Genomic DNA, 25,165 nt, shown 5'->3' with positions numbered 1-25,165 from the left:
ACGAATGTCAACCTCAGTGTAGCGATCCAAACGAGGAATATACAATTTGTGGAAACAGCTGCAAAGAAGAATGCAACAGTCAAAACTGCCCCGCTGTTTGTGAAACAGGATGTTTCTGCAAACCAGGCTATTCTAGAAAGGATGGCACTTGCGTACCAACAGAGAAATGCCCACCGACGTGCAGTGATTCAAATGAGCAATATTTAACTTGTGGAAACAGTTGCAAAGAAAAGTGCAACAGCATTTACTGTCCTGCTTTATGTATGAGAGGGTGTTTCTGCAAAGAAGGATATTCTCGCGTTGATGGATCTTGCGTTCCATCAAATCAATGCCCACCGCAATGCAGCGATCCAAACGAGGAATACACGAAATGTGGAAACAGTTGTAAAGAAAAATGCAACAGTGGAATTTGTCCTGCAATATGTCGAACAGGATGCTTCTGCAAACCAGGTTACTCCCGGAAGGACGGAGTTTGTATACCAACAGACGAATGTCAGCCCAAGTGCAGCGATCCAAACGAGGAATATACAACTTGTGGAAACAGCTGCAAGGAAGAATGCAACAGTCAAAACTGCCCCGCTGTTTGTGAAACAGGATGCTTCTGCAAACCAGGCTATTCTAGAAAGGACGGCACTTGCGTACCAACAAAGCAATGCCCACGGACGTGCAGTGATCCAAATGAGCAATATTTAACTTGTGGAAACAGTTGCAAAGAACAGTGCAACAGCCTTTACTGTCCTGCTTTATGTATGAGAGGGTGTTTCTGCAAAGAAGGATACTCTCGCGTTGATGGATCTTGCGTTCCATCAAATCAATGCCCACCGCAATGCAGCGATCCAAACGAGGAGTATACGAAATGTGGAAACAGTTGTAAAGAAAAATGCAACAGTGGAATTTGTCCTGCAATATGCCGAACAGGATGTTTCTGCAAACCGGGTTACTCCCGGAAAGACGGAGTTTGTATACCAACAGACGAATGTCAACCTAAGTGTAGCGATCCAAACGAGGAATATTTAACTTGTGGAAACAGTTGCAAAGAAAAGTGCAACAGCATTTACTGTCCTGCTTTATGTACGAGAGGGTGTTTCTGCAAGGAAGGATACTCTCGCGTTGATGGATCTTGCGTTCCGTCAAATCAATGCCCACCGCAATGCAGCGATCCAAACGAAGAATACACGAAATGTGGAAACAGTTGTAAAGAAAAATGCAACAGTGGATTTTGTCCTGCAATATGTCGAACAGGATGTTTTTGCAAATCAGGATACTCTCGACAGGACGGAGTGTGTATACCGACAGATGAATGTCCCCCTCAGTGTAGCGATTCAAATGAGGAATATACAACATGTGGAAACACTTGCAGAGAACAGTGCAACAGTCAAAATTGCCCCGCTGTTTGTGAAACGGGATGCTTCTGCAAACCAGGCTACTCCAGGATGGGTGAATCCTGTATTCCATCAGATGAATGCCCAGCTTGCAATGATCCCAATGAGGAGTACATAGATTGTGGGAACAGATGCCAGGAAAAATGTCATTCAGGAAATACGATTTGTCCTCTGACCTGCAGCCCGGGATGCTTCTGCAAGGAAGGTTACTCTCGAAACAACAGTGTTTGCATATTGTCAACCCAGTGTCCTACAAATTGTCAGGATCCAAATGAAATCTACTCAACCTGTGGAAGTACGTGCAAAGAACGGTGCGGTAAACGGTTTTGTCCGTCAGTCTGCCAAACTGGTTGCTTCTGTCGTCCAGGATACTCAAGGATTCAAGGTGTTTGCACGCCTACTTCATCTTGTCCGACTTGTGGGGAAAACGAGGAGTATACCTATTGCGGAAGTGGATGTACTGATCCTTGCGAATCCAGGGGCAAGGACTGTAGGGATGCATGTCAAGAGGGATGCTTCTGCAAGGACAATTTCAGTCGAATCACTTCGGATACGCCTTGCGTTCCCGACAGCCAATGTCCAAGTAGGGAATTTGCTAAATAGATAGCAAAAGTTAGTTGTTCCAAGTATTTTTTTTCTCTTGATCTAGGCCTGAGGACCTCTCTGTCAACTGTGACTTGTGGAAAGAATGAAGTGTACACAAGTTGTGGACGAAGCTGTCAGACCACATGCAGCAACTTGGGAACCAGTTGCCAAATAGTGAACGTGAAGTGTTCGGATGGATGTTACTGTCAGGATGGGTACGCGAGAATCTACGAAGGAGGATGCTGCGTAAAGCAAGAACTCTGTCCGAGTGAGTAGAAAATACTTCCGAAATAAATTTACGGGATACTAAAAGATCGTTAACGAATGCTTGCAGAGACTCCCTGTGGGAATAATGAAATCTGGCTGGAATGTGGAGAACCTAAGCAGAGAATTCCCTGTCCACAGAACTGCCAGGATGTCGGGGAACCTTGCAAAACCGAGTATCCTATCTGTACGGCTGATTCCACAGGTGGATGCTATTGCAAACCTGGATATTCCCGACCTCCGGGCAGTACTAGATGTGTCCCTACCAACAAGTGCAACTCTTACCCTTACTGGATATTCCGCATGGGACTTCGAGATGGTTTCCACATTTAATTCAAAATAGGAATCATTCGCTAATGACTTTCCAGAGGAAGTTTGATTTATCGATTATACGCCACTCAAAGTAATCCAGCAAATTTGCAGTAATAAAATTAACGAGGTATTCCAGAACGTTTATATTTATTTCGTCAGGTTTTTTTCATCCAAAATCCCAGGCTATTAAAGGAGATTTCTTTCTGTTCGTGAGACTCATGCTCCCCGTGAAGATGTGTCAATAAATGAAGACAAATTTTATAGTGTCATTTACATCAATAAGAAAAAAAGTGATAGAGTATGATGATGGCAGGTCAAACAAAAAAGGAATGGCCGGGAAATAAATCAAGTTCAATATTGTGATCTTGTGATAATGCTTGAGTTTTCTTTTCCCCAAAACACAAAAACACATAACGAAACTTTTACTTGTCTTATGTAAAACTTGTATCTATATCTACTTTATATGTACAAATACAACACCGGAGAATTCTTTTCATATAAGTGGTGGCAGTAATAAAAAGCTCATTCTTGAGAATTTTTGACTCAGTCTTTCTCGATCCACTGAAGTGGTTCAACCAGAGAAAAACAATGAATTGGTGTCTTGTGAGAATCGCCTTGGTGACTTGTGCATTGGTGCTATGTATCGGTGAAGTTGACTCAAGTGAAGATCATTCATATCAAGTTGAATCCGTAGAACATGACCTAGAAACCGATCAGGATGACTACTACAACGAAGAAGATGAAGAAAGAAGAAAGCATCACTACCACCGTAAATGGCTTTTCATCCCTTTCCTTTTGGATTAGTTGTGAGCAAATTGTCCTACAAAGTGTTTTGAATTCCCTTCAGATCATGGACATGGATCTCATCATCATGGAACTCACTATGTCACAACGCAAAAGCCCAAACCTGCTGCAACTACGGAAAAAGGTCCTGTAGCCCTTCCAAATCCCAAACCAAAATCCTGCCCAAGATATGAGGAATATCACGATTGTGGATCACCCTGTCAAGTTCTGTGCTCAAATCTAGGTCAAGAGTGCAACATTCAGAATATTCGATGTCCTGATGGATGCTACTGTATACCAGGATATGCAAGAACTTCTTCAAATGGTCCCTGTGTTCCACAGTACAAATGCCCAAGTAAGTTCACAATGACAACATCAAGTTCAATATGCCTCACGACTTTCCCATTAATTTCCTAATAAACTCGAGCACCTCATAGAAACCAAAAGCTCATAGAAAAATCACATCGCAACAAAGATCCATCCGATCCAACCAACGAAATTTTCTTCCAAGCTTCGTTGGTCATTTGAAAAATAATCAGAAATCAATGACCTCAAGACGTGAAAACTAGCTGGAATAAAGTATTTCGGAAATTAACGAATGTTTTTTTTTGTGTGACTCAAGAATAGATAAATTCACTCTCAAATTCATCCGGAGAATCTCTCAGGCGAAGAAAATAAATTATGCAAATACAGCAATATTTTTCACTTTTTTTCATAAAGGCCAAAACAAACCCAAAAAACAGAAAGCGAAAACATTCTTCAGATTGTACATTAACATGAAATTCCACTAAATTCTTTTGCAGAGCATGAAGAAACAAGAATTTGAGAAATATTTCATTTCTATTTCAATTCCTTTAATGTAGAACCGTACTGTCCGGCAAATGAGGTCTGGCTTGACTGCTTCCAAGCCCCTACGTGCGACAGGGAGTGTAGCAGCCTAGGAAAATCATGTGACGTCGTAGGGAGTGGTTGCAATCCCGGATGTTTCTGTCGAACGGGATATGCTCGGCATCCTGAGACAGGAAAGTGCGTACCGACCAGCCAGTGCCCTGCACCAAAACCAGAGTGCTCAAGGAATGAAGAATACAGGTCATGTGACTACCGTTGCAAGGAGAACTGCAACAGTGACTACTGCAAGTATGAGAAACGTCCCTGTGAGGAAGGATGCTTCTGTAAATCAGGCTACGCAAGGGTCAACGACAAATGTATCCCAAGATCGTTCTGCAAGTCTTGCCCAACTCACGAGCGGTACCTTGAGTGTGGAAACTCATGCCAGGAGTCCTGCAAAAAGGACGTTTCGAGGTGTAGAACTTGCGAAAGGTCAGGATGCTTCTGTGAAGAAGGATACTCCAGAATCGACGGCGTCTGTCGTCCTGATAGCGAATGTCCAGAAAGGCAATGTCCATCCCATGAGGTATTTTTAGAATGTGGCAGTGCATGCCAAGACAACTGCGACCAGAACCAGCCTTGCACTGATCAATGCGTTCAAGGATGTTTCTGCGAACCCGGCTACGCAAGGATCAACGGAAAATGTGTACTGAGGTCATCGTGCAATGTCTGTCCTCCTCACGAGGAATACTTAGAATGCGGTAATGCCTGCATAGAGTCCTGCTATGAAGATTCATCGAGATGTATACCATGTGCTAGTTCAGGATGTTTCTGTGTTGACGGATATTCTAGAATCAATGGCACCTGTCGCCCTGACAGTGAATGCCCAAACAGACAGTGTCCGGCCCATGAAGTATTCCTCGAATGCGGTAGTGTATGTCAAGATGATTGCAATCCCAATCAACAGTGTACAGAACAATGTGCCCGAGCTTGCTTCTGCGAACCAGGCTATGCTAGAATCAACGGAGTATGCAAACCAAGGAACCAATGTTCACCACAGTGTCCAGAAAATGAACATTTTGAACAATGTGGAAACACCTGCACTGAGAGTTGCGTAAAAGAACGTGTCAACTGTTCACCAAATTGCTACCCAGGATGCTACTGCAATAAAGGCTTCGTCAGGATGAATGGGAAATGCGTTCCTGAGAAGTTCTGCAAGAAATGCAATTTGAACGAGGAATACCTAACTTGTGGCAATGCATGTCAGGATTTATGTGATGCCTCAGCTACAACATGCCTAGATGAATGTGTCGAAGGATGTTTCTGCGAAAAAGGATTCAGTCGCATCAACGGAGTTTGCGTTCCACGGAGACAGTGCTTCACTTGCGGTACAGGAGAAGAATACACAGAATGCGGAAGTTCGTGCTTAGAGCTCTGCAATAGGAATGTCATCCTCTGTCCACCGGTCTGCGAAGAAGGATGCTTCTGTGCTTCGGGATTCTCTCGCGTCAACGGACAATGTCTTCCAAACGAGCTCTGTCCTACGTGCGAGGAGAATGAAGAATACCAAAGCTGTGGAAACTATTGTTTAGAACGCTGTGGTAATCCTCTATGTCCTGCTGATCTACCATGCGATAGTGGTTGCTTCTGCAAACCTGGCTTCAAACGCGATGGTAAAGTCTGTGTTCCTGAAAAACAGTGTCCACCACAATGTCAAGGCCCCAATGAAGTTTACTCGACTTGTGGAAATAACTGTACTGATCTATGTCCGGATCCAAATCGCTTCTGTACTCTTGAGTGCTACAACGGGTGCTTCTGCGCTGAAGGATTCAGTCGACCAGACTACAACAGTCCTTGTATACCAACAGAACAATGTACGACATGTTCTGGGGAAAATGAACAGTTCTATGAATGTGGAAATCCCTGCTTAGAAAACTGCCCTATTCCCGAAATATGCACCTTACAATGCGTAAAAGGATGCTTCTGCAAGCCAAATCATGTTCGATTGTTCCCAGGTAAAGTTAACGGAGAGTTTTTTTTGAATATTTGTAAACTAAGTCCTTGATTTCCAGGTGGACCTTGTGTTCCCGAGTGGCAATGTCTCACCCAGTGTACAAGGCCATTCGAAGAACTCAGTTCCTGCGGAAACAACTGCACAGAACTATGTCCACGACCTGGTAGAGCATGCAACAAAAACTGCTGGAGAGGTTGCTTCTGCAAGAAAGGCTACTACCGAGCACACTACGACGGACTCTGTATCCCGGAATCCAAGTGTCCTGCACCTCCAGTTTGCACGGGTCCTAACGAGGAAGTTAGGGACTGCAGCAGTCCATGCGATGACGACTGTCCAGGAGAAAATAACGAATGTGCATTTGACTGCCAAGTGGGATGCTACTGCAAACCTGGTTTTAAACGCTTATCTAGAGGTGGACAATGTGTTCCTGAGAATGAGTGTTCAGCCAAGTGCACGGGTGTAAACGAGGAATACACAGACTGTGGCAATCCATGTAACGAAGATTGTCCGAACTCTGGTCGTGTTTGTGCTGCGGTCTGCTACAAAGGATGCTACTGCAAACCCAATCACGTTCGAATCAACGGACAATGCGTACCGAATTCGCAATGTCCGAAGGAATGTCCAGGACAGAACGAAGTCTACAGCGAATGTGGTAATCACTGCAGAGACGAATGCAACAGTGAGGTTTGCCTTACAGTTTGTGAGGTTGGATGCTTCTGCCAACCTGGCTTCTCCCGTAAGGACGGAGTTTGCGTACCTACAGAAGAGTGTCCACCCAAATGCGATGGCGTCAATGAAGAGTACACAACCTGTGGCAGTTCATGTACCGAACAATGTGGTGTAAGGATTTGCCCTGCTATTTGCCAAACCGGTTGCTTCTGCAAACCAGGACACTCAAGGATTCAAGGCGTTTGCACTCCTACAAGAGATTGTCCGGCTTGTGGAGAAAATGAGGAGTATACCTATTGCGGAAGTGGATGTACTGATCCTTGCGAAACCAGAGGACAAAACTGCCTAGACGCTTGCCGAGAAGGATGCTTCTGCAAGGAGGACCATAGCCGAGTTACTCCAGGATCGCCTTGTGTTCCAGACAGTCAATGCACAAGTATTGAGGCTCAAAACCAAAATAACTAAACTTGATCTTTGCAAACCAAAGCTAATCTTTTCACATCAATAAAATGTAATTTTCTGCTTCAGTGCTTTCAAGGGTTTCTGAAAAAAATGTCCTATCTTTTGTTCTAACCAATTTGGGTTCTCTGCATGGTATCCTTTACTATTGTAGCCCTTCTGCTTGTAAAAATTAGCAAATAACTACTGAGTGACCGTAAACGCAGGTGACTTTGGCTTGCGAGAGTGACTTTACGCTCTGCTTTCATAGGCTTTGCTTTAATTCTAACTCTTAAGGACGGTCTTGGCGGATCGTATAGATAGATCGGATCGGTAAAGGCCATCCTTGAGTACTAGAATCAAAGAAAAGCTTGGCGTAGATGCGGGTGACTTTGTCCCTGGGTATGACCTTGACCAGAGGGTGAATAAGTCTGCCAGTCACGGTACACTTTGAGTGCGATCAGCTCGAGCTTGGAGACTGATCGCGCGATCAGTGCAACCTTGGAGACTGATCGCGTGATCAGCTCGATCTTGGAGTCTGATCGCGCGATCAGTGCGATCTTGTTAACTGATCGCGTGATCTACCGATCTGCCACTCACGGTACACTCGCTGACCATACTTAGTCCCCCTGACTTTGACTCCCTCCTGTTTGTAAGCTTTTCTTTAATATTAGATGCTCGGTCAGTAGATTAATTTGATTGAAAACAAACACGGATTTTGACCTAGATCCTTCTCCTCCTTTATTACTAGGTCCTAGTAATAAAGGAGGAGAAGGATCTAGGTCAAAATCCGTGCTTTTCTTTAATTCTATTTGAAGAACGGTTCTCACCGATCAGACATGACCGGATCGGTAAAGATCATCCTTAAGTTCTAGAAGTAAAGAAAAGCTTACGAACGGGAGGTTGTCGCACACCCGAATCTACGATACTCAAAACTTCATAAAAGCTAATGCCTTTTCTTGTGAACTTCCTGAGTACCTTCCCTTGATCTAGGCCTAAAGAACCTTTCTTCCAGACGTCACATGCGGAAGATACGAAGTGTATGCGAGCTGTGGGAGAAATTGTCAGACAACTTGCGACAACTTAGGGGTAAATTGTCCAATTGTGCACATCAGGTGCCCCGATGGTTGTTACTGTGAGCCAGGCTACGCAAGAGTTTACGAAGGAGGAAGTTGCGTAAAGCAAGAGTATTGCCCATGTAAGAAACACCATTTCAAAGTCCTTTGTTCCGAATGAACAGATCAAACGTAAATTTACGATTTTACAGATTCTCCATGTGGCGATAACGAAGTCTGGCTGGAATGTGGAGATCCGAAACAACCTATTCCATGTCCGCAGAATTGCAAGGACGTCGGGAAGTCATGTCAGGAGGAGTATCCTTCGTGCGATATGCCATCTATGGGAGGATGCTACTGCAAAGCTGGATTTTCTCGAGCACCTGATGGTAGGAAATGCGTTGCAACCAGCAAATGCAGCTCATATTCTTACTAAGAACCACCTCGCAGAGAAAATTTCAAGGATTTCGGAGATTCCTCTAGCAACCTTAACAAGACCAACCTTTCTTCTCATTACAAACAATTTAAAAACTTAAGAATCCTCAATTAAATTTGTCAATAAATGCAATTTTCGTATTTACACCAAAATTTCTGGAATTTTTAAACAAGAAGAGGAGGTCCAACAAAGTTATGAGAATAAAGTGAATGACTAAATTAAATATTTAAATTTTTTACGGTCGTTGGCCAAAATCCGGTTCTTTCACTTTGAAAATGCGTTCCACTACTAAACCAAGTCTCTTGATCCCAACTTTAGATCATTTCACCTGAACAAATAACATTTCAAGACAGAATAGTGGGTGTCATTTTCATGAAAAGAATTAAACTTGAGTTAATTTACCGGTATCACTTGATTAAACAATCCTCGATAAGAATATACGGTTTATGTTTACCTTTTCTCTTTGCAAAAACAAAAGCCCAGGAGAAGTTCTATACCAAGTTCTATATATCTATCATTTCGTTTTATATACAAGAATGTTAATGAGATGCTCTTTTTTTCTGTATCTGTAGTGGCGGTAATAAAAAGCTCATTCTTGGGAATTTTTGGCTCAGTCTTTCTCGATCCACTGAAGTGGTTCAATCAAAATAAAACAATGAATTGGTGCCTTGTGAAAATTTTCTTGGTGACTTGTGCATTGGTGCTATGTGTCAGTGAAGAGATTTCAAGTGAAGAAGAATCAGATGAATTAGAGTTGGAAAATCCTGGTCGGAATATCAATTCTGACCAATCTGACAGTTATGAAGACACTTATAGCGAAAGGGACTATTCAAAATACGAAGAAGATCCCGATCATGATGACTACTACCACGAAGATGACGAAGAAAGGAGAAAGCATCGTAAATGACTTTTCATGCCTATCCATTTGATTCTGTTCAAAATCTATCTACGCAATGTCTCTAATTCCCTTCAGATCATGGACATGGATCTCATCATCATGGATCTCACTATGTAATACCAGTAACACAGAAACCCAGACCTCCCACAACTACGGAGAAAGGTCCTATTCCTCTTCCAAATCCAATTCCAAAATCCTGCCCGAGATATGAGGAATATCACGATTGTGGATCACCTTGCCAAGTTGAGTGCTCAAATCTTGGTCAAAAGTGTCAAAAAAGCAGCGCCCGGTGCAGTGACGGTTGCTACTGTATTCCGGGATTTGCGAGAAAGTATCCTAATGGTCCCTGTGTTCCACAGTCAAAGTGTCCACGTAAGTTTACTAATTGAGATCAGTTTATTGGAAGAATAGCTAAATGTATTACTTCGAAATCTAGACATTTGAGGTTTCGCTTGAGCTCTTCCTGATCAAAACCGTTACGAAAGATCTAGTAACGCTACTGTGTTTATTGCGAAGAATCGATGCGGTACGGCTTCTGTACGTTACGCCGTCGCCGGCTACTCACTTTCCCTTTTAATGTGTTACTTCAAGTTATCCGAACTTTCCGGTTTCTTCTGGCCCAGTAGCCATAAATTTGTTTTCACATGGCCCTGCTGGGAATTTTGAGCGTGAGACTCTCTGCAACCGTTACGAAAGATGTAGTAACGTTATTGTATTACGCCGTCGCCGGCTACTCACTTTCCCTTTTAATGACTTACTTCAAGTTATCCGGACTTTCTGGTTTCTTCTGGCCCGGTAGCCATAATTCGTTTTCGCAGGGCCCTGCTGGGAATTTTGAACGTGAGACTCTCAGCAACCGTTACGAAAGATGTAGTAACGTTACTGTATTACGCCGTCGCCGGCTACTCACTTTCCCTTTTAATAGCTTACTTGAAGTTATCCGGACTTTCTGGTTTCTTCTGGCCCGGTAGCCATAATTCGTTTTCGCAGGGCGCGGCTGAGAATAAGGGTACAGAGTTCTAGAACATGTAACTGACTTGATATTCTCTGGCAACCGAAATTTGGGGTTAGATTTGACACCTCGCTTTTTCTTAAAAGAACCTTACGAAAAAGTCTCGAACCCCAAAATCAATCCAACCATCATGGGCAATCAAGAATCATTTCCTAGAGATATCATTGAACACTTACTTTGCATTGTAATTCGATTCAAACACGCTCCCCATGAAAGTAACCTTGCTATGGTTATCGATCCATTGCATCTCTCAAGAGTGAAGAAAACAACCAATTCTAGAGATGACAACAAATTTGAATCATAAATTTCAGAAAGTAATGGGTCTTTTTTGAGAATATATAAATTCATCCGGAGAATCTCTGGTGTGAAGGTAATAAATTATGCAAATACAATCAAAATTTTCACTTTTTTTCCATCATTGAGAATATCGTAAAAGAGGAGAGCGAAAAAACATGTTGAAATATATCCCATTAGCATTAATCTCCACTAAATTCTTTTGGGAGCTCAAATGAGAAAAGACTAATCCAACCAATTTCTTTTTTACATGTTGATTCTTCTGGCAATAGAACCCTACTGTCCGGATAATGAGGTGTGGCTTGATTGCTATCAAGCACCTCCATGCGATCGGGAGTGTTCACGCTTGGGGAAACCTTGTGATAGAGTGGGCGGCAGTTGCAATGCTGGATGTTTCTGCCGATATGGCTATGCTCGAGACTCAAATACCGGAGAATGTGTATCGATAGGTAGGTGTTCGGCACCAGAACCTCAATGCGCAAAGTACGAAGAATACAGGACATGTGGCTACCGCTGCAAAGAAGATTGTGATAGTTCCAGTTGCAAATATGACAAGAGACCTTGCGAGAAAGGATGCTTCTGTCAGCAGGGCTATGCTCGACATCCTAATTCAGGAGTATGCGTACCCTTTGGTAAATGCCCGGCACCGGAACCCCAATGCTCAAGCAATGAAGAATTCAAGTATTGTGGCTACCGTTGTTCAGAAGACTGCGACAGTACCGCTTGCAAGTACAGCAGAGGACCTTGCGAGAAAGGATGCTTCTGTAGACCAGGATACGCTCGACATCCAAATTCAGGAACCTGCGTACCTAGCAGCAAATGCCCAGCACCGGAGCCCCAATGCTCGAGTTATGAGGAATACAGATCATGTGGCTACCGCTGCTCAGAAGACTGCGACGGTACAGCTTGCAAGTACAACAAAGGATCTTGCGAGAAGGGATGTTTCTGTAGACCAGGATACGCTCGACATCCTGATTCAGGAAACTGCGTACCTAAAAGCAAATGCCCCGTACCGGAACCCCAATGCTCAAGCAATGAAGAATTCAGGTCATGTGGTTACCGCTGCACAGAAGATTGTGATAGCGAGAGTTGCAAATACGACAGGCGTCCCTGTGAGAAAGGATGCTTCTGTGCACTAGGCTACGCAAGGATCGATGGAAACTGCGTCCCAAAGTCATCATGTAAAACATGTCCGGATTACGAAACATACTTAAAGTGTGGAAATTCATGCATGGAGTCCTGCTACGAGGATTCATCGAAATGTCGGACTTGTGAGAGATCAGGATGCTTCTGCATTGACGGATACTCTAGGATCAACGGGGTTTGTCGTCCAGACAAAGAATGCCCAAATAAGCAATGTCCGGCTTTTGAAGTTTACTTAGAATGTGGAAGTTCATGTCAAGACAATTGCGATAAAAGTCAAGTTTGCGCAGATGTGTGTGTTCCTGGCTGTTACTGCGCACCCGGCTATGCTAGGGTCGATGGCAAATGCGTACCACGTAAGAAATGTCCTGCTCAATGTCCAGAAAACGAACACTACCTCTCCTGTGGCAACAACTGCATAGATCACTGCGATAGAGATCGCTTAGATTGTCCTCCAGATTGCATTCCAGGATGCTACTGCAACAATGACTACGCCAGGATCAACGGGAAGTGCGTACCGAGAAAACAATGTACGCAGTGTAAATTTAACGAAGAATATCTAACCTGTGGCAATGCATGTCAAGACTTGTGCGATACCTCAGCTGTACGATGCACAGACGAATGCATCCAAGGATGTTTCTGTAAGACTGGTTACAGTCGCATCAACGGTGTATGCGTTCCACGTAGTAAGTGCTTCCAATGCGCATCGGGAGAGGAATATACAAACTGTGGAAATTCTTGCTTGGAACGATGCGATAGAGCTACAATTGCCTGTCCGTTCAATTGCGAAGAGGGATGTTTCTGTGCTTCTGGCTTTTCAAGAATCAGTGGAAAATGCCTTCCGAATGAGTTCTGCCCTAAGTGCGGCAAGAACGAAGAGTATCAATTCTGTGGCAATCACTGCTTGGAAAAATGTGGCAGTAATGACTGCCCAACTGATCTCGTCTGCAGTGGTGGTTGCTACTGCAAGAAGGGCTTCAAGAGAGACGGGAAGCTTTGCGTTCCCGAAGCACAGTGCCCTGCTAAATGCGAAGGACCAAATGAAGTTTACTCGACTTGCGGTAATGACTGCACCGACCTATGTCCTGATCCTAATCGCCTATGTACTCAAGAGTGCTACGGCGGATGCTTCTGTGCGGAGGGATACAGTCGCGTAGACTACAGCAGTCCATGCATTCCAACTGATGAATGTCCAAAGACATGTCCAGGAAAGAACGAACAGTACTACGAATGTGGAAATTCATGCTTCGACAGCTGTCCAGATCCCAGTCAGAACTGCAATCTTAACTGCGTACAAGGCTGCTTCTGCCGTCCGAACTATGCTCGATTGGTTCCCGGTAAGCAATTCAGGTAAATCCTTAGAGCTATGCAACTTAAAAACTTCAATTTTCAGGTGGACCCTGTGTTCCTAATACGAAATGTCCGAACCCATGTCCAAGACCATTTGAAGAACTCAACAACTGTGGAAACAACTGCACGGAACTCTGTCCACGCTATGGAAGGGTGTGCGATAGAAATTGCTGGAAGGACTGCTTTTGCGAGGACGGATACTACCGACCGGGCTACAACGAACCCTGCATTCCAAAATCAAAATGCCCAGTACTTCCTGTTTGCAAGGGACCTAATGAGGAGATCCGAGATTGTGGAAGCCGTTGCGATGATGATTGTCCAGGAATCATTTACGAATGTCCCAATGATTGTCAAGTCGGTTGCTACTGCAAGCCTGGCTTCAAGCGACTTACAAGAGATGGCCAATGTGTTCCTGTGGACAAGTGTCCCAGTGTCTGTACGAAGGCAAATGAGGAGTTTACAGAATGTGGAAGTCCTTGCCGTGAAGCTTGTCAGTATCCTGATGCCTTGTGTACTGACGAATGTTACCTAGGTTGCTACTGCCAGGCGGGGTACTCTCGCATCAACGGCGAATGCGTACCATCTTCCGAATGTCCAAGCGTATGTAGTGATCCCAATGAGTTCTACACTCAATGTGGAAACCGTTGTGGAGAACTCTGTAACAGTGTCAACTGCCCAACGGTTTGTGAAGTAGGATGCTTCTGTAAACCTGGTTTCAAGCGTGACAGTTTGGGTGGAAAGTGTATCCCTGAGAAACAGTGTACTCTAAGTTGTACGAAACCCAATGAAGAATATACAGATTGCGGTAATCCCTGTACCGAAGGATGTCCGTACCCAACGCGAGTATGTCCAGCGGTCTGCTACACCGGATGCTACTGCAAGGCTGGGTATTCAAGGATCAAAGGAAAATGTGTGTCGTCATCTAACTGCCCAAATCTCTGCACTAATCCCAACGAAGTTTTCAGCGAATGTGGAAGCCATTGCGCTGAGGAGTGCAACAGTGAAGCCTGTCCGGAAATTTGTGAAACAGGATGTTTCTGCCAACCTGGCTACTCTCGCAAGGACGGAGTTTGCGTACCGACAGAGGAATGTCCACCAAAATGCGAAGGTTTCAATGAAGTCTACACCGATTGTGGTAGTTCTTGCCGAGAACAGTGTGGACAGAAGTTCTGTCCTGACATCTGTGAAGAAGGATGCTTCTGCGCACCGGGATACTCAAGGATCAAGGGAGTTTGTACTGAAACCATCAGTTGTCCAAAATGCGCAAAGAATGAGGAATACACGTACTGTGCAAGTGGATGTACGGACCCTTGCAACTTGAAGGATGCTCTTTGCAAGGACGTTTGCAGGGAGGGATGCTTCTGCAAGGACAACTACAGCCGAGTCACCCCAGGCGCCCCATGCATTCCAGACAGCCAATGTCCAGACATCCCTCCTCCAGTTACAAGTACCGATTAAAATATTATTCTTTCCAATCAAACCTCTTTCTCTTAAACCTCTTACTCTACTCCGATAACATTTCCGCAACTAATTTAATTTTACCCTCAGCAAAACACTAAAGTAATTGTCCATAAAATGTTAACGATGGTCAGAATTAAATTTTGTGGCTGTTGCCAAAGCACGACAAACTTTTAACAGCGAATTATGTGACAAAAATTAAATGCAAAAGTCGGGAATTTACAAGAATATAAAATGACATTAGAGCTTTTAGCCACGGTAATAAATCATTAAAGTGATTTATTGATCCTTTTCTTTGAAGCACTTTTTGGAATAAAGCAGCATAAAATTTTAATTGATTCATGAAATACTTTTCTGTAGATGAACTGCGTTCTAAACTTTATTGAACGCAGGATTTTTTTGCAAAGTTTTGTTCTTCAGCTTCTTAAAAATAAAGTTTCAGACAGTTTCTTATCAAAATTTCAAGTGAATAGCCCTGAATTCGTCACGAATTGCCGTGTACTTGCTCTGAAGATTCAAACAATTTGAAAAAAAATGCAAAAATGACGCAAAAATAGCGATAAAATTATTAATTTTATCACGATCACGGTTACTAAATAAAATAAATAAATTCATTTAAAGTCATATTTCCATTAAAGAAAAAATACAAATGGATTTCCAATTGCATTTACGCAGTGTAAATATTTTATATGAACAGAAATATTATTATTATTATTTATTTTGATCTACCGGGCTTTTATTGCCATTTTGTGCATTGTTCACTTTACAATTTTTTTTATTCACTTTACAATGTGTATGAGAAATATGTCAATTCAGACGCTTCAATCGTTTGCACCGGAAGAGACTCGAACTCATAACTGTGACAGTGGAACTGAACAGAAATATCCTTTAAAATCTTTCAGAAGAAATCATCAAAATCGGATAAATGAGTAGGTCACACGAGAATTGACTTTTTTTTAAACGTAAGTTGCAATATTTGTCCCAGTATTTCACATTCTTCTTCTTCTTCTTCCTGTGAGCATCACGACAAATTGAATTTGGATTTCAGTACGAAAAAGTAAGAAGGACATTAGCGCCTCTGATGGTGATCGTATGAAATAATGAAATTGTGATGTTCCAGAAAGGCGCATTTTTTGGTACTCATATAAGATTAAAAAATTGCCGGGACCTGTCGTTAGAAAGGTCTTGGAATTTCTGACAAAACTGAGCCGGTTCCAATCGGTTTTGAACCGGTAATGAACAGATTCATAACCGATAACTAATTTTTATACGAAATTCAATTAAATTACTCCCGAGGTGTATTTTGTGAAATATTTTGAGTGATTTATAAATCGGTTCAAATCGGTTGTGAACCGGTAATGGACCGGTTATGAACCGATAAGTAATTTTTGTCCGGAAATATATTTTATTCATCTTAAAATAATTTGTGGGACCTTTCGAGTGATTTACAAATCGGTTTAAATCGGTTAAGAACCCTTAAGGGGTAAATGATGCGAAAGTACTTTTGAAGGATAGCATCTAAGTCACGAGTTTGAGCACCTTGCAAAGCCTGGGACGCTTTGCCACCTCTTTTTTTTAAACGGAACCGAGCCTAACCATATTGTAAATTAGATTTACAATAGGTTTGTGTAGCTAAGTTTTATTATGTTGAGGATACTAGTTTCGTTTTAAGAAATAGGAGTGAAAAGCACAATTTCAGGTTTTCCACTTCTCCTTATATTTCAAACGAATGAAAATCTTATTTTGTTCGTAATGGCTCTGGCGCACCTTTTGAATCGAGAAAAGAACTATGTTTTTTGTAGATTACTCGCAAACGCATCGTGCGATTTTTTTCATTTTTGGATTTGTTTTAGAGATTTTAGACATTACGTCCTTATACGAAAATCCTATGGAATCATTCCTAATAACGTTTTTTAAAGGTCAAAGGTTAAAAATGCTCTAGAGAGAGTATTTCTCAACCGAATAAAGACGGTTTGGGCTAGGTAGAAAGGTCTTGGTATTTCCCATAAATCTAAACCTATTCAAATCGGTTCTGAAGCTGTTCCGAACCGGCTATAAACCGATAGGTTTTTTTTGGCAGAAAATCAATCACAATTCCCCTAAGATATTTTCGGGAATGTTTTAAGTGCTTTATAAAACGGTTCAAATCGATTGTGAATCGGTATACGGTAAACGTGCGTTCGAAGTACAATATCTAAGTCAGGAGCTCAAGCATTTTAGAAAGCGTGAGACGCTTTACTACTACTTTTGTGTCTATTTCTCTCAATTTCTTTTTAAAGAAAGGAATCTAATATGGAGGCGCGTGGGGACCCTGTCAAACAGACGTCTTAACGATCACTGAATTGAAGAACTTTACATTGATACATTTCAAAATCCATCGATTTACAGTAGAGTCTAGCTATAGTCCATATTTGGTTCCAGATTTGACACTTGGGTCGCACTATAGTCCATGTCATTTTTTAAAATAATCAACGACTTTTAGTGTTGAAATTGCTCGACGGCTTCCACTTTCTTTGCGATTGTGGTACTTGTCCTTGCTCTCTTCATTGTGGATCACAATTATCACAACTACTTAATAAAGTTTGCCAAAAATATTAAAATAATTATGGCAACATTGCATGTCGCGTACTAGAAAACATAACCTCAGTGATTTGAAATCAACGCTCGATAAATTGTGGACTATAGAGCGATGGCCTATAGCGAGACTCTACTGTAGATAGAGTATCTATCTAAGAAAACAAATTGACAATCAGAATTCAAATCAAGATAGAGTACGAAGGAAAATATTGTCAAAAACGACGCAATATCAAACTTTCCGTGTGCCATTTTGAGCAAAAATTTTGCATGACTTTCTGGGAAAAAAGAAAAGAACAAAAAAATGTATTTTCATCTCGACCGGGCGATTTTTTCCAAGCAACTGGTTAACTAAAGTCACTAAAAATCCATTCCCGGCAGCAATTTGTTTTTTTCTTGCGTAAGAATAAATTATTCAAAATGTCATAATGACATCTTAAGCGAAAGCTGCACAAACAAGAAATGTAGTTAATAAAATTCTGCATCAAATGCGAGATAGTTCCATTCAAAGTTTCCTTGAAAATGTGATTTTTCCATGTATCATGTCATATTTGAGACTACAGCGCCTCTGGTGTCGGTTTTATTAACTTCATAAATTCTAGAGAATTTTTGGTCGTTTAAAAACCTTCAGCTTTTTTTCTCAGTTCGATAGAATCAGAGGTATTGTCAGTATTTTTTAAATCACTGAACCAAAATCAGAAAAAGATTAGAATTCCGAGGAAATATCCTCTCAGAATTCCAATTCTGTTCCATTTTGTTATAGCGTAAACCCCTTAATTTTGCCTTAAATCTCTAAATCTTAATTCTCTAAATTTTTAAAACATCTTAGAGCTTACGTGCAATAAATATCAATGTAATTGTGTGAAAATTTATGTTTAAAATTTGTTTAACCCTTTAAGGACGATTGGAACACCGGTGTCCCATAAAGAAAATAATTTTTCCTGACTACCTAGAGGTTTTTTTTCCTTATGTTTGTACGTAATTGCAAAATAGAAGGTTGACTCTGTTCGACTTTCCAAGGTTAGATGTAAGACTTATCATTGATTATATTTCTCAGTTTATTTTTTATTGTTGATTTTCAATCCGTAAAAAGTGTCTCGTCGTTAAAGGGTTAAATTGTCTCCAACTTTGACACTAAACACGTAAAGCTATTAAAATCCCTGAAATCTTTGCTTTTCTTTTGTCGGATGGAGTTGTAATGTTCAGAAGAATTGTAAATCTTTTCAAGACCTTTCATTTGAGGATAAGATGATTCCTTTCTGACCATTAGGACTACGAATTTTCTCAGGTAGTGCCCAAAAATTTGAATGAATGAATTTCAGGTTGGATAGATGCCTTTCTTGCTTAAGAAACTTACTATTCAGGAAAGTTTCCCTGCTTGCTTTTTGGAAATTGGGAAATTTCATTGTTCCTTCAGACTGAGGACTTCAAGAATCTTTCTTCCAGACGCAACTTGTGGACAGAATGAAGTTTACACGGTTTGTGGTCGAGCTTGCCAGACGACCTGCGACAATTTGGGTACCGAATGCCAAATTGTCAATATAAGATGCCCTGATGGGTGCTACTGTGCCCCAGGGTACGCGAGAGTCTTCGAGGGAGGATGCTGCGTGGAGCAGAGCATTTGTCCGGGTAAGTGAAAAACCCTTCCGGAAGGGACTTTAAGAGAATGAATACTGACTTACCGATCTTGCAGTCTCTCCCTGCGGAGACCATGAACTGTGGCTGGAGTGTGGAGAACCCAGACAGGCGATTCCCTGCCCACAGAGATGCGAAGACGTGGGGAAGAAGTGCATTGAAGAGTATCCTCAGTGCTCTTCAACCTCCTGGGGCGGATGCTACTGTGAACCCGGGTATTCCCGCACCCCAGATGGCACAATGTGCATTCCCTCAGGTGAATGCAGCTCCTGGGGCTTTCTAAGAACCGTCCAGAAGGATTTCCTGGAGGAATATTAGCCGGGAACGCCTCTACCTAACCTCACTTTTCAGCAAGGGAGAAATTGACAAATTGGAGAAAAATTTAGAACAATTCAATAAAAATCCCTACGCTACGGTGATTAATACAATCTATTTTATTTACTTTGTGGGAAATATGGGAGTTTTCACTGGGAAATTACCTGAAAATGATGGTTTTTCTTGGCGTTCTTTTCCCTCTTGAATTGCCACCAAAAGCTACTTCTAGAAACTGTCGCTTAAGAACAATTGGCGCTGCAATCCACTTATCCAAGACTCTGTTTCCTCCATTAAACACTTCAAATGTCGTAGAATTTCCATTAAATCGAAGAACCACCGCTAGATGGCACTCCAATATCTCTTAATTTCAAACCTTCTTCAACGGTTATTAAAAGAAATTCAATAAAACGCAGAGTAAACAAAATTCCACACATTTTCCTTGAAAAACTTAAATAAAAAAGCAATGAACTCTCGATATAATGCTAATTTTAATGATAAACAAAATTGCTGTACAATGCATTTCACAGTGGGACGTTAAAAACTAGAAGAGAGACGCTGTCTAAGCCGAGACGGACTGTGCTTGGGCTCCTGCACTCGCAGCTGATCCTCCGCCGTGTCCTCCGAAGTCCCCAAAGTCCTGGCTGAAGGTCTGGGCGTTAGCAGAAGCACTGGATCCACTCCCTCCGAAGCCTCCCTGAAAGATTTTTTTTATTAATTTCAGTGAAAACTTCCCCTGAAAGTCCAAGAAAAACTCACAGAATTGAAGGATTGGCTCTGAGCATTGGCACTGGAGGCTGATCCTCCGAAGCCCCCATGGCCAAAGCCTCCCTGAAACAGAAGAATTTATTTGTAAATGATTTGCAATTCGGATTCACGGAAGGTACACACAGAGATTTTTCAGTCTGTATTTAGCGACATCATGACAAATATTAATTTTAAATAAATTAATTAACTTCCTCTGTTTGAAATGATGACTCATTTTGTATTTTAAAAAAATTTGATAAAATTTTAGTGAATAAAATAGCATCACCCAGCTGACCATGGATTGCTTTCGCAACTGCTTCTGGTACTAATATGTGTAAGCGATTGAAGCGACACCAGGTAAAATGTGGGGAAATTCTGCACAATGAAACCATTCAAAAGTCGCACTGCCTGAAAATTTTGAATGATTTTCTCGGCACACTGTCGCCTGAATCAACAAATGTGCTAACTGACATTTCTTCAGAAAAATATTTTGTCTAATGGTGTCTGCACACTAGTAGAAATTTTCGTCAAAAATTGCCATTTTAAAAAAAGTCTGACATTTCTTCCTACACAGATAGGGAAAATTTTCTTTAAAAATGCATATTTTAAAGAAATTTTGGAAATTTCTACTAGTGTGTAGAGGCCATAACAGTTTAAAACCCAAAGTGGCATTTTAATCCAATTTTAAGTTTAGAGTTTCACAGTAGGAATTCTATTCAATATTATGCTAAAGTGATTAACATGAAGGTATAGAGAATTTAATTAGCTTTCGTTTAGTGGAAAAAAATAGTTGATAAGTTTTCTATTATTTAAAAAATAGAGAAAAGAGAACCAAAAAATGGGCGTAGAATACCAAATTAGCGCAAAATGCCACCTTTTCGTTATATGGAGTTGGCATCGCAGAAATGGACATTTGAATGGCTTTTACAACATAACCTAAAAAATGTTAACATTTTTTGAGTATGTGTCATGATTCGAAAAAATCACAGAAAATACTCGAAAGTGTTAAAAGATTGATTAAAAATTAAATAATGTAAGACCTAGAATTGTTGTTAAGTGATACTGCACAGAAAAATAATGTGAAAATTCACTTTATGCCTTGTTTTTCTTTTTCGAATTTCTGTTGGTATTTCACATATAATTTTCATTAAAAAAGCGCAAACTAAATATGAGATTTTAAAAATTTTATAGGAAAATATATTGATATGAGTCCTAAAACCCTTGTCAAATTGTTATGAAAAACGAAATGCAATAGAAATTGGCTTTTTGCTAAGAAAATCTACTCACTTTGGCATTTTTTGCCAATTTTAAGAAAACTTATATAAAATTTACGAGAAAATGGAAAAATATTTATTGAAAAATTAATTTATGAGGCCTAGAACTGTTGTAGAAGTCTTACGGAACGAAAAACTATTGAAAAAATGTTCTTTTGTTTAGAATATCAGTGCTGGTATTTTACGTGATTTTTCGGCTCGCGTTTTAAACTGTTAACAAACTTTTAGTACCCAAAGGACGTAGCCAAGATTCTAGTAAAAGCGGGAAAGACAAAATTTGACTTCAAGAAAATTATTTTTGAAGCAGTATCCCTTGTTTCACCAACTTTAATCGAAAAAATCGCTAAAAATACAGTTTTAATATAGGTTTTATGAATTTGGGCTTCTTTGAAAATTAATAAAACCCCTTTACAATCATTCCCGGCATTAAGCACTTCGGGATTATGCACATAGAATTATGCAAGTTTGCCTACCAATGGGAGTCAACTTATGAAATCATTTTTTATAATACACCTTAATGTATACTATTTTGCGACGCGGGAAATTTGAAAACATTTTGCTACTTTTTCAGAATAAAACTTTAATTTCTTTTATTAAAGTTTTTTTTTAGATATTCTAACCATTTATTGAACAACTCTGTCCAAAAAGTACTGTTTGTGAATGCATTTCTATTAAACAGTTGACTCTTTTTGTTTGAACTACTTTTACTCCGCCTGAAATTCGTTCTACGGCCGTTTTATACAAAAGAAAGCCCCTGCGGGTATCCAAATTTGCTTTGTAATGTCATTTTACGCGTTTTTTGGTCCCGAAAATGTGCATAATACAGGAATTGAATGTACTTAAAAAATGAAATTTTTCTTTGAAGAAATTCTATTCTTTGATCCATTTTTTCACGAATTTTGACGATTTTGGCGGATTTAGCAAAGAAGTGGAAAAAACGTCCTAGTTAGAAAGTGCTTTTCTTTCTTATTAACAAAAAAGAAATTTTTCCAAAGACAGAAAGGGTAGTCTTCTTTGATAGAAATTGTCCTTAAGATGAGCTGAATCTTAGTTTTTTTTTTAATCTTGGGGTGTATCTCCGTGCCATTCATTCGTTAGGGCCTTGACAGATCTGAGGATTAGCCAAGAGACGGCTTAGCGTCATCATATTAGAAATAATGGTTAAACTACGTTTCCATCATTTTCCACTAAGTCGTCTCTCGGCTTAAGTTGTAAGTGTGTCTAGGGCATTACACTCTTGTATAGTACCCTGATATATAATAAAAGAAATTACTAGAAAAGTAACTGCTCGTTCAATCTGAATATCTTCTCGTTCCCAGCGAGCACAGTCAGCTGAAAAAAAAACAGTGTTTTCAGCATATTTTTGTTGAATCGATCAGAAAACATATGCTAACCGGTCAGCAGTTCTCGAACAAAAAATGCTAATCAAATAATGGAAATGGCACTGCTCTGCGAGTGTCGTTTTAGGGTTAAAAGAATTCCTCAGAAAACACATATGTTTTTTAGCTGAATCGAAATTGGTTAGCATTTGGTACTCACTGGGTTATCAAAGAAAAAGTATTTTCAAATACTTGTGCTTTAAAAGGTTGAATATAGACAAAAGTCTTAAAAGCTGTACATTGCAGCGATAAATTCTACCAAATTCTTTTAGAAAAAAAGAAAATTCTTGATTTGGAAGTTTTAACGAAATTGTGCTTTTGCGATGAACGGAACAACATTAAATAACATGAAAGAAAATTCTAAAACAAGAAACACAAGCTTTCAAATATCAAAGAGCTCTTTGACATCGTCGCATTAGATTAAAATTTGTTTGAAATTTGTCGGTGCAAACGGCAAATCTACTACAACGCCTCGTATCGAATTGGATTGATTTTAAGCACAGATAAAATTTAATTATTGTATTTTTAATTTAAATAATTTAAATAAAGAAATTCCTGATAGCGAGCAAAGAATTTATAGAAAACATCTATATCGAAGTCACAAAAATGTGGCAGATTCTACTCTTTAAGGTTAATTTTAGAAAATTTAAAGCTCAAACTATGATCTTTCGTGACTTTCGCTTATATTTACGCAATGTTAATGAGTTTTAGAAATTAAAATGAAATACAAGTAAATGAACGCAGAATTTCTCAGAATTCACAATTCGGAACCCACTAAATTTTGGCAGATTCTGATTTTTTAGGTTAAGTTTTAAAAAAAGATCAAAGCTTGAGTGATTCCACCATGATTAGTGGCTTTTTCCCAATATACTCAAAATTCATATACACTGTAAACTTTATTGGTACAGGAAGAGTTCTTACTTCTCTGTATAAATTCCAAATATTCAAAGTAAGAACAATATGACTTGAATTTTAATGTTCAAAATTATTATACTTATGGATCATTGTGCTAGAAATTAAATTGAAGCTATAGACAGAAAATTGATTTACTATTTGTGAAATAGGAAGGTAAAACGTTCAGCTTTTCTTCATAAATTTTAACATTAATAAAATCCTAATAAAAATTTAAAACTTGTAAAAAAAGCTAAATATTTTTTTTGTAAAGTTAAGAAACTGAACTATATTTTTCACTGATAATTCGCATTCAATACTATTTTATAAACTGTAATGGATATTCGCTAATGATCAGTCGGGTTTTATATTGCATTTGTATGGTTTACAGAATCTTCACTTAAACGGTTTTCTGTCACAAAGATTTCGTGCCTTAAATTGGTAGCACTGCTAAAGAAACCGCGTGGCGTCATTATCAGCAAAATCTCTTGATTCTTGATCAAATTAGGGAATTAGTCGATGAGGAAGTGCCAAATATTTTATAAAACTTTTCCTACCTGTTCGAATGACTGAGACTGAGCCCCAGCATTCGATGCAGATCCTCCAAATCCTCCAAAACCTCCGAAGCCTCCATCTTGATTGAAAGACTGACTCTGAGCACCAGCGTTAGCTGCTGATCCTCCGAATCCTCCAAAACCGCCCTGAAAAGAACAACCGGAAGGTGATTTTGGTCTGAGAAGCCGAAAAAGAGGGAATGGAAACCTGTTCGAAAGATTGACTCTGCGCTCCAGCATTTGCAGCTGATCCTCCAAAGCCACCGAATCCGCCATCTTCGAAAGACTGACTCTGGGCTCCGGCATTGGCAGCTGATCCGCCAAAGTGCTTGGGGAAGCTGGGAAAACCTCCACCGTGATTGAAACTCTGGGAATCCGCATTGGCCTGAGAAGCACTTCCGCTGAAACCTCCAAATCCTCCAAAACCACCGAATTGGGCAGCTCTTACTTCCCTCCTGGAGTCAGGGATTTCCAAGAGGACTGACAGGGAGAAAAGGAATGTGACTTTGAGGGAGGGATCTTGGGAAAATCTGCAGAAAACTCACGATAAGTCGCTGCATGAGCGATTGAGAGCACAGCACAGAACACAATCGCGATCTTCCCGTTCATTGTGACACTATTCGCTCTGTCCACTTGCTGGAGACTCCGAAAGACAACTGATCTGTCCACAGAGCGTCAGTCTTTATATCAACTCTTGACCAGAATTGCTTAATAATTTTTCGGATGTTTATCTCATCATTTATTGTTGGTTTATGGTAATTTTCAACTCTCGGCCGGCAAGAAAAAGCGAGAGTAGATTCCAGTGCTAACAGCTTCCAAGAGAAAAGAAGCCAAAAAGAATAATGAAGCATCAGAAAGACAATCATCCGGCAAAAAAA

General features: G+C 40.4%; 3 protein-coding genes across 3 annotated transcripts; 2 read left to right on the top strand and 1 right to left on the bottom strand.

The window, feature by feature from the left end:
• Positions 1–3,073: 3,073 nt before the first annotated feature.
• Positions 3,074–8,989, top strand: LOC129799053 (zonadhesin-like). The gene is made up of 6 exons (XM_055842656.1): positions 3,074–3,312; positions 3,391–3,681; positions 4,190–6,169; positions 6,227–7,273; positions 8,291–8,473; positions 8,543–8,989. Exons 1-6 carry the CDS (start codon positions 3,132–3,134, stop codon positions 8,764–8,766), a joined length of 3,906 nt encoding a protein of 1,301 aa, XP_055698631.1. The 5' UTR covers positions 3,074–3,131; the 3' UTR covers positions 8,767–8,989.
• Positions 8,990–9,421: 432 nt separating this feature from the next.
• On the top strand, positions 9,422–19,558 carry LOC129809821 (zonadhesin-like). The gene is made up of 6 exons (XM_055859938.1): positions 9,422–9,665; positions 9,740–10,036; positions 11,243–13,450; positions 13,507–14,910; positions 18,942–19,124; positions 19,189–19,558. The coding sequence occupies exons 1-6, from the start codon at positions 9,422–9,424 to the stop codon at positions 19,446–19,448; spliced, it is 4,596 nt and encodes a 1,531-aa protein (XP_055715913.1). The 3' UTR covers positions 19,449–19,558.
• Positions 19,559–19,914: 356 nt separating this feature from the next.
• Positions 19,915–25,130, bottom strand: LOC129799062 (PE-PGRS family protein PE_PGRS26-like). The gene is made up of 5 exons (XM_055842670.1): positions 24,833–25,130; positions 24,496–24,767; positions 24,291–24,434; positions 20,202–20,273; positions 19,915–20,139 (listed from the first exon to the last, which is right to left on the bottom strand). Exons 1-5 carry the CDS (start codon positions 24,894–24,896, stop codon positions 20,005–20,007), a joined length of 687 nt encoding a protein of 228 aa, XP_055698645.1. The 5' UTR covers positions 24,897–25,130; the 3' UTR covers positions 19,915–20,004.
• Between the last annotated feature and the right edge of the window lie 35 nt (positions 25,131–25,165).

This window comes from Phlebotomus papatasi, chromosome 1, assembly GCF_024763615.1.
Source record: "Phlebotomus papatasi isolate M1 chromosome 1, Ppap_2.1, whole genome shotgun sequence".
NCBI lineage: Eukaryota > Metazoa > Arthropoda > Insecta > Diptera > Psychodidae > Phlebotomus > Phlebotomus papatasi.
This window is presented reverse-complemented; position numbering and strand designations above follow the sequence as displayed.